Genomic DNA, 19020 nt, shown 5'->3' with positions numbered 1-19020 from the left:
TGCATCGGCGTCAGCGCTTCACGTGGGGTTCGTCAGGCTTCGCTGGCTGGAATGCGCGTGGTGTAGGTGGAAGGCCCTACGCTGCTTGGCGGTGCCGGTGCTGCTGGGGGCGCATGAACGATGAATCCTGCGGCTGACGCCCTCGTTTCCGGCCTCGGGCCCAATGCATCGAGCCAGGAAGGTGTCCGCTCCTCACCGCGAGAGCAGGCAGTTCGACTTTGCGCGTACCGTACGCAACCTTCCGTGTTCCTTTGCATGGTGACTGGTGAGGTAATGCCAAAACATCACAGAGCGGTGAGCACTGCACTTTGTACGAAACGCGCAGGACAATCCACTGTCCATACCCATAAGACATAAAATACGTACTCCTTCTGTCCACATAAATTAGTTATTTTAGGTTTGTTCTAAGCCAATCACTATTAATTTTAACTAATAATCACTATTAAGATTTTATGATATAAAAGTAAAGTTGTTAGATTTATTATGACTTAAACTACCATACTATATAATTCTTTTCGTTTAAAATAATTTAATCTTATATATACTGTTTGTCAAAGTTTAAATAGTTTAGCTTTAAGACAAACCTACGAAGACTAAATCATGTGTGAACGTAGAGAGTACGTACTTTACCTTGGCCCGGCCCGGATGCAATGCAGCTAAAATAACGTAGAGAGTACGTACAAGATGACCCCCCCCCCCCCCCCCCCCCCCTGAATCCAAGCGAAGTTGGCATGGCATGCACGTGTCCAAGCTATCATTGACTACCGAGCCCGGCGGGTGGAAACGCACATGCCCCACATGCATGGCCTCTTGTTGGATCGAGGCGACAGCGGTAGTGAGTTGACCGCACATGTATATACTTGTATTAAGTTTTGATGCGTGCGTGGCATTTATATGTAACTATTTCTAAAAATGTCAGTCAATTTTATGGAGGAATGAAACACCCTCTCTCAACCGAAGAGTTTCATTTCACTATTTCATATGTCAATATACTTCTTAAATGTTACATATAAATAACCAATAAAATTTACTCAATTACATGAAGATGAAACAAAACACTTTTAGTGGAGGTTTCACACAGTTTCCAAGACATTGGAAACGAGTTAACATGGTTTCATCCTCATGAAACTCCATAAAACTCTTCCTTCCTAAATGATGCGACATGTCATCCAAATAGCTGATGTGGCAGGTTAATTAATATACGAAACACTTAATGAAATCTCCATTGTGATTAGCCTTAGGCTAATCGATCACGATCTAAATATTTATTATGATTTATTTGAGCTCTAAAATAAATATGTACAACTCTATTTAATATCTATTTTTTGGAGTCTCTAGAGGGTTAAATGTAAAAAAAATATAATAGATGAGTTCTTCGCGAAGAGCCCGTCTCTAAACGGCTCTCCATACATAATGCCTCTTGTCCTCTAAGAGCATCTCTAAGAGGTTAGTCAAATGGCTCAGCAAGCCAAATTTTGGCTACTCAATAACAAAATAACTCTCCAACAGACTAGTCTTTCAACTTGTCAAGCTATCCGGCTCTTTAAATTGACTCCCTCTCTAGCTAAGTGTGGCTAGCCGCTGACTAGCCAAACTAAATAGAGAGTCTGTTGGAGTGAGATGCTATATATAGAATGTAATCTTTATAAAGAGGTAAATAGACTAGCTAATAAATTTGCTAATTGTTAGCCGTAGGTTTATAGTTTTAAAAGTACATTATATCTTACTATATGCAAACACATACACCCCCACAACATTTGAATATCGTTAAATTGAAAAAGTAAGTGTAGAAATCCATTGGGCCCCACCTGCAGAAGAAGGGCGTCATTGTTCATACAAGGAAACACATGTTAACCTTGCCAAGATAATAAGATTGCGAAATGAAGGAAATTTAAAATAAAAAAACGTGGATTTCCAGAAGCGCGTACTGACAACTGCCCCTACCCACGAAAGACAAACGTCTCGTGCACCCGGATCGGAGCCCACGTATCCCCATAGCCCACCACCACCACACGCCTCCTCACACCGGGCCCACTACTTTCTCGTCCTCACACGTCAGTGACACAAGCCAATACCCCATGTCCATGACCCCCTGCCCCCACCCCAGCCTACGATCTCTCACAGAGTCACAGTCACTGTTCACACAACAGCTGCTAGTAGCCGTAGCCCGTAGGCGAGCCAGAGGCGGCCCAATTCGAGAGCGGTTCCGGCGGCGTGGGCGGCGCCGTGCCTGAGATCGGAGCCCCGTGGCGCGGTGCTGGCAACTGGCGGCGCGATGTGGGCGGTCCACGGGAGGGAGTCCACGGCCGCTGCGCTTCGCCTGCTGCTGATCGCGATCGCCTGCGGCCTCGTCTTCGCGCTCCTCCACCTCCCCCTCCCGGATGACCGTGCGCGAACCGCCGACCCCGGTGAGTCCCGCGACTTGCCTCCTCGCGTCGCGGAGAACCCCTCGCGCCTGATTTGGTTGGGACCTGGGAGCGCGGGGTTCAGTGGCGCGCTTGCGCTTGCGCTTGGTGTGGTGTGTGTGTGTTCTGCGGGTTTTTTTTTTTTTTTTTTTTTTTTTTGCCTTTGCTGATAGCTATGGGAACCTGCTTTGCGTGCAGGTGGGCAGCGCGGCGCTGCTGGGGGCGGCGGGGCCCGCCTGTCGGTGCAGCAGGTGAGAGTGAGACCGTCCCAGGCGATCCTGATCCTGGTCCTTTCCTCCTCCCGTTATGTCGATCCCATTCTGAATTTGGTGCTTGTTTGCGCAGGGGAGGGTTCGAGAGGCCAGAAGGCTGAGTGTCGTCACCGAAGAGGTAATTCGTTGCAGCTGTAATGTTGTTTGTTGGGTTTGTATCTATCGACAGTGTACTGCTTTATAGCTTTTTTACATATAAAAATAACGTATCTGGGAACAACTTTTTTTTCCCCATTTCATCCCTTGAAGTAGCTGTTCCTGGGACCCGGGTGCCAGTGTGGCAGAGAAGTACCACTGCTGAATTATAATAAGAAAGAATAGGGTTTCGTGGCGCCAAATTGCTGAATTCTGTCACTTGTCTTTTTCAATATGTTTTTGAGCAGAGGTCTCAACTGAATGCTGTTAAAGATACTAATGACAGTGCTCTTTCTGCAGACAGATGGGCAAACTGACGAAACGGCGGCGGAAGAAGATGAAAGGATATCTAAATCTCCCCCAGACACCAAAGAGAAGATCTGGATGATGCAAGATCAGCTAATTTTGGCCAAGGCGTACTTGCATTTCGCTTCTCCCCAAGGTAGTGTACATTTAGTTCGAGAGCTGAAATTGAAGATAAAAGAGATCGAAAGGGCAATAAGCCACTCAAGTGGAGGTACCCATGTACCTGGGAGGTATGCTTTAGTTGCAATGATCATTAAAGTAGTTAGTGTTGAACCATGCAAATGCTTCATGGAAGAAACAATCTGTTACTGACATGAAAAACACCATGCAGTGTGTTGCAAAAAATAAAGGCGATGGAGCTGACCCTTTCAAAGGCTCAGAGGACCTACCCGCATTGCTCTCAGATGACGTCAAAGCTACGTGCAATGATGCATAATAGTGAAGAATTGGTCAGAGCACACCAAAGTGAATCTTCATTCCTTGAGCAGGTTGCTGTGAGGACATTACCCAAAGGCCATCACTGCCTAGCAATGCAGCTTACCGCAGAATACTTTTCGTTAGATCCCACTAAACGTGAATTCCCTAAAAGAGACAACATTCAGTTGGGTGGTTATTATCATTATGCGATGTTCTCTGACAATGTGCTTGCAAGTGCTGTGGTTGTCAACTCTACAATTGCTGCATCAAAGGTATGAGCTTAGATTCGTGATGCAATATTTTTTTAGTGAATTCGTGAAGCAATAATACCTGGCTTGCTTTTTCTGTGAGCTTCGTACTTGCTGAATGCAGTACAATTAAAATAATGGAACTTCAATGTGGGAACTGCTGCGGTATGCTATCTGCATATCTGTAATTGCCCTGCCTTTGGTTTCTATAACTCCGACGGACTACTGGATGGATACTTACATTTGATTATTTTGTTCATGTTGTATAAAGAAAATTTAGATGCAATGAGCATGGAAGGGAGGACTGCACCATGACTTCTTCAGTAGAATCTTCTTTTCATTCAGCCTGTCTTATTTGGCAGGATCCTGGAAGGATATTATTACATATTGTAACTGACGCGTTGAATTATCCTGCAATGATGATGTGGTTTCTGACAAACCCACCAACTCCATCAGTAATCCAAATCCAGAGCCTAGATGATTTGAAATGGTTGCCTGGTGATTTCAGTTCCAGATTCAAGCTGAAGGGGGTTCGGGATCCGAGATACACTTCTGCACTCAACCACTTGCGTTTTTATTTGCCAGAAGTGTTTCCATCTTTGAGCAAGGTTCTACTCTTGGACCATGATGTGGTAGTACAGAATGACTTGTCTGGATTATGGGACCTAGATATGAAGGGTAAGGTAACCGGTGCTGTCGACACATGCACCTCAAGTGAAGGTTTCCGCCAATTGGATAGCCTTATTGATTTTTCCAATCCAAGCGTCTTCAACGAACTTGACCCAAAGGCTTGTGCATTTGCATTTGGGATGAACATATTTGACCTGAACGAATGGCGCAAACAGGGTTTGAGTACAACCTATCATAGATGGTTTCAACTGGTGAGTTTTGATGATAATCTTATTAATTAATTTTTGACGGAGCACATGTTTTTTTTTATGGAACCTGTTTCACGTTGGCTTCCAATTTTCAGGGCAAAAGTGAGAAGTTGTGGAAGGCAGGAAGCCTGCCACTGGGTCAGGTCGTCTTCTACAACCGGACGCTGCCTCTGGACCACCGGTGGCATGTTCTAGGGCTCGGTCATGACTCCAGCATCGGAAGAGATGAACTCGAGAGTGCCTCTGTCATCCACTACAGTGGGAAACTCAAACCCTGGTTGGAGATTTCTATCCCAAAGTACAGAGGCTACTGGAACAGGTACCTTAACTACGATAACCCGCACTTGCAGCAGTGCAACATTCACGGATAGAGGCGATGGCGGGTGAGGTGATTCGCAAGGTAGAACTGGGATATACGCAACTTCGCTGTAGTAACTTATTAGGAGAGCAAGTTGTTGTTTTTTTGTTTCTGTTGCTAGATGCCCTATTTGCAATTTTGTTTGCTAGTAGTCACAATCGGTACAAAAGCAAAAAAGGAAGAACAAAATCGAGTACACGAGCTACAGTTTCACTAGTGATACACTGAAGGTTTGACAGAAGTCAAGCCACTAGCTAACATTATCAATAACTAGTGTTGCCTCGGACCTGGGGAAGAGTGCGAATTCCACGGAGCTCAGTTAGCGTGCGTTGGACAAGATAGATGTAAAGTTTTCGCGATAATATCGTTCTCTCTTACAAAGAAAGGGGTTTTACTACTGCCATTTAAAATTATGCCGCAGTGCTGGCGTTGCCATCGCTTTGTTTTATTTTCCTTTTTTTAATGATATATTTGCAATGTAAACTATATGGCTCTCCGTTGTGGACATCTCAGCAGGGTGAAGAAGAATATGAAAAACATGACGGTGTAGCTAAGGTCGCATCTTCTATTTCTACTAGGTGAATGTCGTGCGTTGCGACGAGAGTAAAAAAAATTTGTATAAATTATATATAATGCCAAAGTAAGATCTTGGTAGGATCATTGAGGTCAACATATTTTAACATATATCAAGTGTTTTGCCAATTCAGTTAACATATATCAACTCACGCATGACACATCCTATCATACACATATTACAGAGGGTCCACATAGATGTCATGCTAGCAGCAGATTGGGCGTCAATCTGGTTGTAGCGCTGCATAGATGCAATCAAGTTGAGGAACAAAGGATCAAAAGTACCACAACCACCTTCCTTGAACAAGATCTTGAGCCTTGTACTTACAAAAACATAGCCACCTTCCAGATCACTACCCCTTGATTTGGAATCAGCACGACGACAAGGAAGTCGAGGGTGCGGGGAAGCGAGTATAAACTGCTCATGTTGGCAAAGCTGCAGATTTGACATCCTTATTGCTTGAACCAATCCAAAACAAAATGATATATCAGATTTCAAACAAATCCACAATAAAAGAAGAGCACAAACTTTACATTAGATTAGTGCATGTTTTAAGTGAATTCGATCACAGAAAAGAAATTTATGTGAATGCCGCATAGCAAAAATCTCAGAGTTCTGGTAGAGCTTGAGATGCTTGTGTAATATCAACAATCAATCCTGCCTGTTTAGCTTGAGATGCAGAAGAGAGACGGGCTGACACCCGTGAGCCGAGCCGTGCCTGTTTCAGCAGCAGGAGCGCATAATTCGTCAGCAGATAAGCGGAGGCGTAAACAGAGTCGAGATGATGGACGGAGAGAGAGGCTCGGGGTGTTCTGGCGACGTACGCACCTGCGGTTCTGGAACCAAACCTTGATCTGCTTGGGCTGCTACGCCACTGCAATTGTGCGAAACAACGATGATTCCAATGGAATCCAGACCAGGCTGTAAAGGAATACATGCTTTAAGTAATTAGCCAAAACAGAATTTAAGTAGACAACACAAGGCACATATCTTTCTTTTTGTCACAATAAGTGAATTACCTTCATCCCAACCATTTGCACCCAATCGATAGTAGTTCCTATTGCTTTCGACAGAAACTCTGCCAAGGTCTCCTCAGCATTATCTAGTAGACTGTCATATTGAAAAAAACTCCATAAGATTTACAAGCACAATACCAGCCTAAAAATGTTAGGGACTGAAATTACCCAGCTGGGTTATTTGCGTCCCGCTGAGGATGCAGAACTCCAGTAAATGTTCCCAGCGGCGTGAACGCAGCGGGCCTCAAACCACCACGGGTTGAAGTCCACAATGGCCACCTCGGTGCTCAGCAATGCGCATCAGTCGCAGTTGCCTGCTAGGGTGCGCATCTGAAAACAACATGGAAAAAATGGAGTTATGTAACACTTCAGATAAGAACAAAAGTGTTCATAATGTTTAGAGACAGACAGACAGATATTGGCCTGATCGGACATACTGTTTTACAGTTTGACGAGGGTGCAAGGGGAGGGACGCGCGATAAGCAGATTCATGGGGGCGGCATCGCCGTTTCCGAGCTTGCCGGGGAGAGGGCGGCGCGTGAAGCGCATGGATTTTATAGACCTCTTTAGCATAACACAAGTAGCCTAATTGAGCACAATAGTAAAATTCTAAAAATATACCTGGGTAACTAAATAGATGTTTTTTTGGCATCTATAACATCTGAGGCTGCAACAAAATTTATATATTACATATTATCGAATGAAGCAGCAGCAACAAATATCATGCATAAACAAAAAAAAATGTTTCTTACAGAAGCATATGGTCACCAATGACCATCAACCAGCAGAACCCACCTTAACCAATGACCATTCTGACCCATTGGTGTTCTGAATCCTTGATTTTGTCATCCGTTATAGAGGCTGCTGAGATTGGAGAGACCATGTCGCAGTATGGGCTTGAACCTTAGGAGTATAGCCCTGTCATCGACGGTAGGGGAAACCCTCAAGCTTAGCTACACTTCTGAATGGCTTTGCAGTAATTCATAAAACTGTTGAGAGTGAAAAAAACATAAAGCATCATGTTATTAATCATAAAAAAACCTAAAAAAGATGATAACAAACTTTGAAATATCGTTCACGGAAGATGAATGGTTTTCTCAACTAACCAGGGAAACGTGTTTAGGTTTGAGCTAGGATTGGAGAAACCAGATCCTAAAAGGGCTCTGCAGAGTGCTTTTTTTTACAATCGCACTATCTTATGTGATCAGTGGATTGGTCCCTCTCCTGCTCTACATGTTCGTCTCCACATCCCAGAAAGTCATGCCCACATCCATTGAAGTCACATTGGCCGCACTACTTTTCTTTGGCTACATCAAGGGCCGTTTTACTGGGAATCAGCCACTCATCAGTGCACTGCTATCATTGGAGCACTTGCTTCAGCAGCAGCATATGGGATGGAGAAGGCAGTTCAAGCTAGATAGTTGTTGTCTTGTTGAAAGCATCAAGCATTTGGTAACCAAAATTTCAGTAGGCTGCAATAAACTAAGGAAGTCATAATTCTTCTCCTTTGGTACATCCCATTAAATTACTAATTGCATAGCCCAATGCTAGTCTATTTTGGACCTCTTTTATCTCCTTAATATTATTGATACGTAGCTCTCCCGTGTATTCCAGGAAAAAAATGTAGTCTACTCTTATTCAATTTTGAATAAATATAAGGACTCTGAAGGTTCGTTGGTTGTGGACCAATAAAGTGGACCGTCCCCTTCCTTGGGTTGGTTTCCAAATTGAGGCTCCTCGGAATGCTACTGCTTTGTTTAACATGGCAATAGCTCCAGTACTGGGTAATGAGGAAAACATTCTGTTCTGGAAGGATAGGTGGTTAAACGGAACTTCCATTGCTGATTTGGCTCCTCATTTGATCCAAAACATTGCAAGGCGAGTGATTAACAAAAGAACTGTAGCAGAAGCTATATATAACCACAAGTGGGTGGCTGATATAAAAAGGGCCGTAACCATACCATTAATTGTGGAATATGTCCAGGTTTGGGACCAAGTGCAAGGGGTAGTTCCTCATACTTTTCGATGGAAGTTGACAGATTCAGGAGAATACACCAGCTGGTCTGCCAATGCAGCCTTCTTCTTGGGAACCATCCGTTTTTCACCTTGGAAGAAAATCTAGAAAAGCTAGGCTCCCCTTCATTGCAAATTCTTTATTTAGTTGGTGCTCAAGAAGCGCTGTTGGACAGCAGATAGACTGTCCAAAAGAGGATTACCCCATCCTAGGGCTTGTCCTTTCTGTGATCAAGTCGCGGAGACAATCACCCACCTTCTGGTCGGCTGCAGTTTCTCCAGACAGTCTGGTTTCGCATACTCCAGACCCTGCATGTCCCAAACCTAGCTCCTGGTTTGGCTGATTTTATAAATGAAAACAATCATACTATTCACATACATGAATGAAAAACATTCTATTCACATATATAAATGAAAAACAAACCTCCATTGCACGCATCGATACACCAATTAGAGATAATGGATAGGCTATGATTTTATAACCTATTTCTTCCAGTTCAACAGGGCTCAGTATAGGAGTTTTACCACCGCCTTCTAACATGTTGGCCTGCAGGTCAAGAGTATGATGAAGGCATTGCAAGTATATGAAAACCAGAAACACTGATACACATAACATATCTAACCATTTTTGGAACTCCAGGTGCGATGGCGCAAAATGCCTTCATTTCTTCTCTTGAGGCAAGGGCATCAATGAATAGAACATCTGCTCCAGCGTCAGCAAAGGCCCGCACTCTCCATAATGCTTCATCCATAGTCCTGCTGGTTTTATCTTTTGAACAAAATGAAAAATAATTTGGTAAAGATAATGATGGTTATCGTGGTTTAGAACACCCCATGTTGCCAGGCTTATGTTCGGTAGAGCAACAGAGAACCCATGTGAAGTACTTTTTATGCAAAGAACAACAATAATAAATATAAATATACATTGTGACATAGATGGGAGATCAGTAAACCTCAAATACTTTTCGCAACTGTTTTCTAGGAACACTATTAATTGCATCCTTTTGGTCCTTCACACCATGTGTCCTCATAATGTATGAGGGCAGAAAAAGGTGACCACCTTTATCATAACTGCAGCAAATTATGGTTGGCACATTCAAATCACCCGCAACAAGCAGTAAGTTCTATGAATTAATACAATCATAAAAAGTCTCAACATGTAAGGAGTTTGCTGGAAAGGTACAAAAATTGAACACCAACATACCCTTTCCATTTCTTACGAGGTACCAGCATAGGGAGGTTGGGTATATCAACATGCCAAGCCTGCAAGTTCGAATTAAAATAATCCTAAACTTCCATTTATGCAAACCGAAAAAAGGTATCGATCAGAAAAAGAAATTTGCAATTTGCCATCCCTGCTTTTGGCATGTGAGACAATGCCCACAGAAAGGAAGATGATAGAATTGTTCTCCATTCAATATTTTGGTTGCCATGATCAATAAATCTATTTTATATAAAAAAACCGATGTGGTTGGCAGGGCAAAGTAAACTTACAGTGCTTTCAAACCCCTCATGCACAAGATGGTCACACTCTATCACCCAATGCTTCTTCTTTAGCCTCCTGCAAGTTAAAGAGAAATATTACAAGAGGACCCTTCATGCATCTGCACAAGCATGCCTAAACAAGCATAGGATGGTGATGAAACAAGGCATCCCAGTGCAACAACAGCTCATGGAACAGTGCAATACGATTGTAAAGAAAAAACACAGCCCTACCCATTTTCTATTATAGGATGACGTAGCACATGCTTAAATGCAGGTCGAATATATGGAGAACTATCTGGTGTTTGATCAGCTGGTGGCTGCACAAATGCTGAATCTAGTAATAATTCAATCAGGCGACTTCCCAACTGTATACATGAAATGAGTGTTAAAAATTTATATTGTGAGTGAAAAGGCTTGTGAGTCTGTTTGCATTGCACTGTACAGAAAACAAACCTTCACTTGGGCTTCTGTGCCCCATTCCTCCAATTCCAACTCCTGTTGAACTAACCTCTGTGCTTCACTCATCTTCCGCCTCTTAACTAAACTATTAACACACTTACGACATTTAGCTTGCTCCTTCTCCAATGCTGGATCATTTTCACCTTGGATTTTCTTCTTCCTACTTTTCTGAAAGAATGACTGGACTTTGAACTATAAAGAAAGGAAGGGGAAACACCAACTTTCAGTGGACTGCCAAATCAATTTCCAATGGGGACACACTAAGAGGAATTGCAATGAACGGTAAGGTAACGAACCGAAAATAGGCAAATAGCATTAAGTTACTTCCAAATTTGATATAATCAAGCTTCAGAACTTCACAAAAAAAGTACGGAAGCTGCACTCTATTGTAGAAGGTGAGTAACTGATTCTACAAGAAGACAAAATTTAAATCTCACTTTAATAGTTCCAAACTTTTAACTCACCAATGCCTTGTGGTGTACAGATACATGTCTTGTCATGTACGTTTAGTGATCAAATTACAGGCTAAAATGCAGGTCAAATATCTGGACAGTGTTAGGTAATACATGAAAAAACAATATATATATATAACAAATGGTCAAAGGATAATGTGATAGGTCAAATTTCTCTGGTGGTTGAGGCAGCCAAGAAGCATGCAAATCTGTAGAACAAGACTTAGGTACTGCTACCACTGAGATGCTAAATGCTAAATGACGAGATGTAAACACAACAACAACATATTATTACAAAACATTTTTCTCATGTCTCATAGAACATCGAGTCAAAAGCTTCACAGGAATTTTACAATTGTACCTTGGGTGGCACCAGGAAGGCGACCTTCCGGTGGAGGCTCAGGCTTGTCCTACACAATAAAGACAATGCTTTCATCAACATCTGTAGCTACAAGACAAATATAGTAAAGAAACAACAGTCTAAAGTAATGATGCCTAATAACATATTCCCACTCGCGGCACTATATCGTCTACAGCTCCCAGGCAAGAGTATTAGGCAATAAACTACTACAAGTATTTTATGCCCCATGTAAAATAATACATCACACAGTACATAGCTAGTTACTAATTATACAAGCTTATCCTCTATTTAACAAATAAGCTGGCCATCAAACAATGGAAACATGTGTCAGCATCAAGACCACTTTCCCAGGTACAATGGTAGACAGGCTGATGACAATAGGGTTAGTTTTGCTTAAATAAACCCTACCAAAATCTTGGGTTTGGGTTGGATTAGTCTAGGGCTTGATTATTAGTTTTTACATATCCAACATAAGACCAAGGATGTGTGTCTCACTGAGAGGCCACATGTTCGAAGCAATCTGTATTTGCCAAAGAACAGGTTATGAATTCTCCAAACCACACTTATGAGCCTCCGACAAACACTGCATCTTCTTAACTAATATACAACTAAAAAGGTTTATTAGAAAAGGGACCAGCCTCACCTGTCTCCCGGGGTGGAAGGGGACATCAGGTCCGCCGGTTACCTCGACTGCCACGACTCCAGCAAGCTGCAACACCGCAACCATAAATAAATTTGTGTTAGTCTATCTAATCATACGAAAGGATGGGTAATCGAAGTTGCAATAGGTAGGTAACCTGGTAGAAGTCAATGTAGGATAGGATGGGGAACTGCTCCTTGATGGGCTATAGCAGCCTGACTGCAATTTCTAGCCCGACGTTGGCTCCGTGTGCCTGCTCGGCGGGGTTCTTCATGGTGCCGAAGGGCCCCCCGGTTTTGGTGGCCACATCGGAGGTGCCCGCGGAGTGCCATCGGCGAGGGGAAAGGAAGGAGTTGGAGTGGTAGTAGTTTCGGGATTTCCGAATAGGATCGGGATCGGGCGAAGAATAAGAAGGGGGAGCAGCCTTACGCGAGGCAGAGCATGAGCGGGGCGCAATTCTTCTCGGCGATGAGGCCGCGGAGCTTGCGCTTGGCCTTGTCGACCGCCTTGAGGTAGTCCTCGTTCACCGTGGGGTAAGCCTTCACCATGGCTGCAGACGTCACGATCCGCCTCGCTGCTGGCCCGGTGGTCCGTCCGAACGGAGGGGGTTGCGCGTGGCGGCAACGGACGGGGGGTGGTGGTTGCTACGTCGCGGGGGTGAGGCGGGCGTTTCTACGGCTTGCTCGGAATTGCGGCGGGGTCGCGGCCAATAGACTGCGGCGGTGTTTGCGGGCGAGCGGATTGCGGCGAGCTCGCGGCGTGGTGTGTGCAGGCGGGCGGTTTCCGACGGGGATTGCGGCGGCGTTGGCGGAGGCGGGCGGATTTGCGGCGGCGTGGTTTGCGGAGGTGTTTGGAAGCGCGGCGGTTTGCGGGCGAGCGAAGGCGGGGGCAGTCTACAGTACTAACTTAGGATGGGGAACTGCTCCTTGATGGGCTATAGCAGCCTGACGGCAATTTCTAGTCCGGCGTTGGCTCCGTGCGCCTGCTCGGCGGGGTTCTTCATGGTGCCGAAGGGGCCCCCGGTTTTGGTGGCCACATCGAAGGTGCCCGCGGAGTGCCATCTGCGAGGGGAAAGGAAGGAGTTGGAGTGGTAGTAGTTTCAGGATTTCCGAATAGGATCGGGATCGGGCGAAGAATAAGAAGGGGGAGCAGCCTTACGCGAGGCAGAGCATGAGCGGGGCGCAATTCTTCTCGGTGATGAGGCCGCGGAGCTTGCGCTTGGCCTTGTCGACCGCCTTGAGGTAGTCCTCGTTCACCGTGGGGTAGGCCTTCACCATGGCTGCAAACGTCACGATCCGCCTCGCTGCTGGCCCGGTGGTCCGTCCGAACGGAGGGGGGTTGTGCGTTGCGGCGACAGACGGGGGATGGTGGTTGCTACGTCGCGGGGGTGAGGCGGGCGTTTCTACGGCTTGCTCGGAATTGCGGTGGGGTCGTGGCCAATAGACTACGGCGGTGTTTGCGGGCGAGCGGATTGCGGCGAGCTCGCGGCGTGGTGTGCGCAGGCGGGCGGTTTCCGACGGGGATTGCGGCGGCGTTGGCGGAGGCGGGCGGATTTGCGGCAGCGTGGTTTGCGGAGGTGTTTGGAAGCGCGGCGATTTGCGGGCGGGCGTAGGCGGGGGCAGTCTACAGTACTAACTTAATAGTTAGTAGAGATTCGAAGATTGCCAAGACCATGCATGACCAGAATTATACAGGATTCAGAGAACTGGTAAAAAAATTTGCACAGGATATATTAATCTCCTTTTGGAATGTGCGACTGAAACTACAATGGCCACACACTATCATGGTATCACCGTCTGTTGCTTGCACAACCCTTGCTCTATCTGGATCAACCATTACCCATCATATTCCTAGTATTTGACACAGACTGTTCCAAGCCGGTTTGACTTTCCACACTGTCTTAATGGTCGCTTCGGTGGTTGCACCCACCGGACACCTCCGCTCCGGCACCCCCGCTCACCCTTTCCCTCCCCTACTACTGTTCACCGTTTAGGGGCTACAATTTCCCTCTTCTCCCCGCAACGGCGCGCCCTACGGGCTCCTCTCCGACGCGCTCCCCTTCTCTCTCACGCCAGATGAAGGGGTTCACTGTTCACTCCCCCTCTCCTGCTTATCACGGAAGATGACGCCCGCGCCACCGAGGAAAGTTCGCACTCCACTTCGCTCCCTATCGACGCGTCTGTGGAAGTAGGCCGAGATCCGGCGACGCGGCGGCGGGTCTGCAGGCGGAAGGGCGAATCGGAGCCGGTTCCGGTCGGCCGCGAGCAGGACCAAGTCGAGTTCGTGAGCAGTCAATCCCGTTCGCGTCCGAAGACGAAGCGCCCACAAATTCGACTCCGCCGAGGCTCTTTGCCACCGCATCTGTTGTTTTCCTCTTCGAGCGTGGACGCCATCCTCAGATCCGGACTTGCCCGCTTCGATTCGTCTTGTTGCGGCCCACATCTTCCGTTCTTGAGGAGCGACCGTGCTCTTCTATCTGCTCCCAAGTTCATGCATCTTCCTTTATTTTTTTAAAATTGTACGTGCTTAGTTCCGTAGTTAACCGAAGTTATATTAAAGGAGCGGATTCGAATACTGCCATCAGCACACATGTACATGGATCTCCTCTTTGTGTTAGGGTTTTCTTAAAACTCGTCACCAACCTTTGCACATAAGTGTACATGGATCTGATCCGGCGGTAGAAAGATGGTATTTAGCGTGGATGTGGATGATGAATCCGTGTGGGATTGGTCTGCCGCCGACAATTATTACGAACCCTAGATTAGGGGGTTGATTTTTTTGGTCAGTTGCACTTTCATGTCCACTGGCGCATATATATATATATATATATATGTATATGATTACTTATGTCATTAGCAAGACTGATTTCAAGCAGTTGCTATGTAATTTTCGGTTTCACATATAAACTTTGATGAGTCCACATTTTTTGTGAGCCTCATGTTCTGTTTCAAGCAGAACATGTTCATGTTTTATCCTACATTAACATGTTTCTTTATTGACGTGTTATGATCTTATGGTAGCCAATACCGATTGAATATATGTGTGCTCTTTGAACAACCTAACATTTATTCGTAAACAATACATGTGCATGGTTCATAAATTTGTGTGCCTCATAAATTTGTGTTACCAAGTAATTATACAATATATGTTTGATCTTTCATATAGTTTCTGAGTACATCATGAGAACTACAAGGGCTGCTGCTTTTCTTGAGCAATATTACCCTGTTAAAATATACATCATCAGTATGTGAGAGTTTTCTGTGTTTCCTCTTTGATGAGTCATGCTTGCATTAAAATTTTATGTTCCTCCCATCAATATGATTCATGCTTTCATTAACATTATATGTCCCTGCCTATAATTTTGTTCTTCAATTAGTAAACTTATTGAATCCGTGTGCCTATATGCTTTCTAAGGGTATGCACTTATTACTTCTTATATTAATTGTTTGCAACACATTTCATCATGGCATCCTCGACAGAAGAAAACATGAAGGCTTTGCTCAAAGTCCTTGTTGACTGTGCCGAGGATGCCACCAAATCACTTGGTGGTTTAGTAGATCATGCTTTAGACCACATGCATGATGAAGAGATCGTAGCTAGAACCTTGTTTGCCATCAAAGACAAGGCTTGCTATAGCAAGATGCCTTAGAGGTAAAAGTGCAAGCTTTTCCAGAAATTGCTAAGTCCCAGGGCGATGACATAAGTGTTGAACCTACAACTCCGTCGACGCCTCCAACAGTTACTGATCGATCTTTTGATGAAGACGACTTGTACTGCCCCGAAGTCAGTGATGAGTGGTACTTTAGCGATTCTGATAGGTCTACGCGCAATAGCTACTGGAATATTTATTAGCCATGTATTCCAGCTTCAGAGAGATGACATCCTTTTGAACTTAAAAGTAGTCGTCGGCATGCAACAACTCTTAGGTTGTGTGCTATGAAACGACAATTTAGTGGTCATCTTCGTTTGAGTCTTACTGGTATGACGTTCTCATAAGCTAGTTCTATGTATGGAATTGCCTACTTAATTGTAGTATGAAGACTCTATTTTCATTGAAGTTCTGCTGTTGCTACTCGAAAAGTTGATCAAGACTTGTGTTCTTTATTTTGATTCTATAATGTCTTTGCCTTTTCATCCGTAATATGCATTTTAATGTCCATTGCATTTTGTTTACACCATTTCACTACATTTGTCCCATGTGCACAAATCATAGAATGGACCTAGCAAACAATGCCACAAATTCTCAGGCGATGTCAAACAATTCAACTGGTCAGCAATTTCCCACTCCACCACCGTTATGGCCTAGGGGCATGATGCTGCAGCAACCTATGGATTGCAGCATGATGGGCAACCTTAATTTTCCTAATCCATCACAAGGTCCAATAACAACGTGGGCTCCCATTCAGACAAGAAATACAAGTTCCGAATCAACCATGCTTCCAGTCTCACAATCTGCTCTGTATTGGAACCATTACATGAACCTTGTCAGGAATCCTCTAGGATCAGTTCAAGGAAATCCTTTTGCAGATTCCTTTCCAGGTTCAAATACTAGTACACCATTGCAGGGTTCGAATACAATACCTTCAATACCTGTGAACTTGGAGTCTGATGCTGAACATAGTATTCAGGACATCAATAGTCATGTAAAGACTCCAGCACTTGTTAACAAACCAAAGAAAACAAAGGAACAAAACTTTACTGCTGCTGAAGACCTTCTACTTTGTACAACATGGTTGCAAATTAGCAGTGATCCTATTGTCCACACTGGACAAGGGAAGGAGGGACTTTGGGCACGAATAGAAAAAAGGTACAACGAACAAAGGGGGGAGTACCCTTGTAGACTGAACCGAGCACTTAGCAGCAGATGGGACAAGATTCGAGCAGATGTCAGTAAGTTCTCGGGCTGCTACACAAGAGTTCTCCGAGAGAAACAAAGTGGCTTGACTGACGACGACAAGGTTAGCACTGTCGTACACAATTTATGAACTATTTGTACTTAGCTCCAGCTTTGCATTGTGGTCGGCATATTCTTATTCAATCCTCACTTTTGCAGACTTCCAAGGCAGCTACATTGTTTGCACATGAAGAGAACAAACCATTCCATTTTATACATTGCTGGCATAAACTGAAGGGGGAACCCAAATGGGAGAGCATCTGTCAAGGACCTTCATTCCGAGGATTACATGGAAAATCATTTGGATCTTCTGGTGGTCCAACAATTGGTGGACAAGAATCTGATAGTGGTTCTGCTGGTTTGACAGGAAAACGGTCTCTTGGCCGTGATTCTAGTAAATCAGAGAGAAAGAAAGCTGCGTCATCATCGTCGACGGAATACTTAAGCCGTCTGCAAGATTTAACTGGAAAACAAATTCAGCGCTGCATAGAAAATGGTGAGAAGAAAGAAAAGTGCAATGAACAAGACATGGAACTAGAGAATAAGAGGTTGGACTTGGAAGCTAAAAAGTTAAGCATTCGTGAAAGGGAATTGAAATTAGAAGAACTCAGATCGGCCAAAGAACAGTTGCAGATGCTGCAGTGTACTAGTGAAGACGATGTGGATCCTGAAGTTTGGACTATGATGAAGGAGCACAAAAAACGCTTGCAGCAGTTCATATTTAGTTTTTGATAAATGTACTGTTGTTTGACATGTCGTACTAGTATTGTCGTATCCGGTTTGAGAACAATTTTCTAAGTTCATTTTGTTATTTGTTTTCTCAAACATTATAAAGTTGTTGTAAGCATAAGTCTTGCAAGACATGTTGGTTCTATTTAATGTTGTAACGTGTGTACTACATAATAATTCAGTCGTGTGTGCAAAGACCTATCATTATTATATGTTGTATTCTTATGTTGTGGTTTGCTTGTTCAAAAAGGTTGTACATGTGTAATGTGAGAGAATACATTTCTATCACTTAGTCCACGAACACATGACATCGGGTACTAAATTGTACCATTAACACTTATTTAATTGTAGAACCATAACAACGACATAACAGACGACACTGAGTTATTGAATTTACGATGCAATCACTTCGATCTTCGTCGCCAAGAAAGGTCGTCCACAAGATCATTTTGTAGTGTCGACGACCTTTCTTGGCGACGAAGATCGAAGTGATTGATCACCCATTCCGACCGTCCTTCTTGAATTAGTTGAGATGGTTCAATGCCTAAAGTGTTGTCTCCGAAATCTATATTAGTAGCAAACTGACCTTCGTCTTCGACAATCATGTTGTGCATGATGATGCATGCTGTTATTATCTCCGTTAAATGATTAAGATCCCAACCGTACGCTAGACCACGCAGCACCGCCCATCGGGCTTGAAGAACTCCAAATGCGCGCTCAATATCCTTTCTGTAACTTTCCTGCATTTGTGTGAAATATACTTTCTTTTCCTCATATGGGTGTCTAACTGATTTGACAAAAGTTGGCCAGTTGGGGTAAATGCCATCAGCAAGGTAATATCCGAAGTTGTAAGCATGACCGTTGATTGTGTAATTCACGGGTGGCATTTGACCGCTTGTCATGGGGTCAAATACTGGTGATCGGTGAAGCACGTTTACATCATTATTTATCCCAGGCATGCCAAAAAATGCATGCCAAATCCATAGATCATACGTTGCTACCGCTTCGAGTATCATCGTAGGTCTTCCATTTCTGCCACAAAACTGTCCACGTCAGGCCGTAGGACAGTTCCTCCACTCCTAATGCATGCAATCTATGGAACCCAACATTCCAGGAAAGCCCCTAGCCTCGCTATTGTGCATGATGTGTGCTATGTCAGTTTGATTAGGAGTTCGTAGATACCACCCACTAAAATATGCAATGACTGCGCGACAAAAATGATTAAGGCATTCCCTAGCGGTAGACTCCCCAATTTGAATGTACTCGTCTACGACATCAGTAGGTAACCCATAAGCAAGTATCCGCATTGCCGCACATACTTTTTGAAGGGGCCCGAGTCCTGGCAGGCCTGTTGCGTCCACCCGTTGCGTAAAGTAAC

At 44.4% G+C, this 19020-nt stretch overlaps 2 protein-coding genes and 1 pseudogene across 3 annotated transcripts; 2 read left to right on the top strand and 1 right to left on the bottom strand.

The window, feature by feature from the left end:
- The first annotated feature begins 2055 nt into the window (after positions 1-2055).
- Positions 2056-5515, top strand: LOC103648136 (probable galacturonosyltransferase 4). Of its 2 annotated transcripts, XR_004856534.1 has the most exons (8): positions 2056-2408; positions 2604-2656; positions 2751-2795; positions 3113-3348; positions 3450-3807; positions 3908-3948; positions 4055-4664; positions 4757-5429. XR_004856534.1 is itself a non-coding variant. In XM_008672626.4 (7 exons), the coding sequence occupies exons 1-7, from the start codon at positions 2276-2278 to the stop codon at positions 5030-5032; spliced, it is 1620 nt and encodes a 539-aa protein (XP_008670848.1). In that variant the 5' UTR covers positions 2056-2275; the 3' UTR covers positions 5033-5515. The 2 variants fall into 2 exon arrangements, 1 of the variants encoding a protein (XP_008670848.1); XM_008672626.4 differs by lacking the exon at positions 3908-3948 and having other exon boundaries at positions 4146-4664; positions 4757-5515.
- A 5705-nt stretch (positions 5516-11220) lies between these two features.
- Positions 11221-13335, bottom strand: LOC103648133 (L-ascorbate peroxidase 2, cytosolic-like; annotated as a pseudogene).
- A 2872-nt stretch (positions 13336-16207) lies between these two features.
- LOC103648132 (glutathione S-transferase T3-like) lies at positions 16208-17818 on the top strand. The gene is made up of 2 exons (XM_008672625.3): positions 16208-16977; positions 17073-17818. The coding sequence occupies exons 1-2, from the start codon at positions 16216-16218 to the stop codon at positions 17643-17645; spliced, it is 1335 nt and encodes a 444-aa protein (XP_008670847.3). The 5' UTR covers positions 16208-16215; the 3' UTR covers positions 17646-17818.
- The last annotated feature ends 1202 nt before the right edge of the window (positions 17819-19020 follow it).

The sequence above is a fragment of the Zea mays genome, chromosome 2 (genome assembly GCF_902167145.1).
Source record: "Zea mays cultivar B73 chromosome 2, Zm-B73-REFERENCE-NAM-5.0, whole genome shotgun sequence".
Taxonomy (NCBI): domain Eukaryota; kingdom Viridiplantae; phylum Streptophyta; class Magnoliopsida; order Poales; family Poaceae; genus Zea; species Zea mays.
The sequence above is the reverse complement of the archived record's forward strand: the minus strand, read 5'-3'. Positions and strand labels throughout refer to the sequence as shown.

What these genes read in the sequence shown, in the direction of transcription:
- LOC103648132 (XM_008672625.3), top strand. Translation starts at nt 16,216, where the DNA reads ATGTGCACAAATCATAGAATGGACCTAGCAAACAATGCCACAAATTCT. An exon ending in GCTTGACTGACGACGACAAG is followed by an intron (nt 16,978 to 17,072) that starts GTTAGCACTGTC and finishes TCACTTTTGCAG; the next exon opens with ACTTCCAAGGCAGCTACATT.
- LOC103648136 (XM_008672626.4), top strand. Translation starts at nt 2,276, where the DNA reads ATGTGGGCGGTCCACGGGAGGGAGTCCACGGCCGCTGCGCTTCGCCTG. An exon ending in GGTACCCATGTACCTGGGAG is followed by an intron (nt 3,349 to 3,449) that starts GTATGCTTTAGT and finishes AACACCATGCAG; the next exon opens with TGTGTTGCAAAAAATAAAGG. An exon ending in ATCATAGATGGTTTCAACTG is followed by an intron (nt 4,665 to 4,756) that starts GTGAGTTTTGAT and finishes TCCAATTTTCAG; the next exon opens with GGCAAAAGTGAGAAGTTGTG.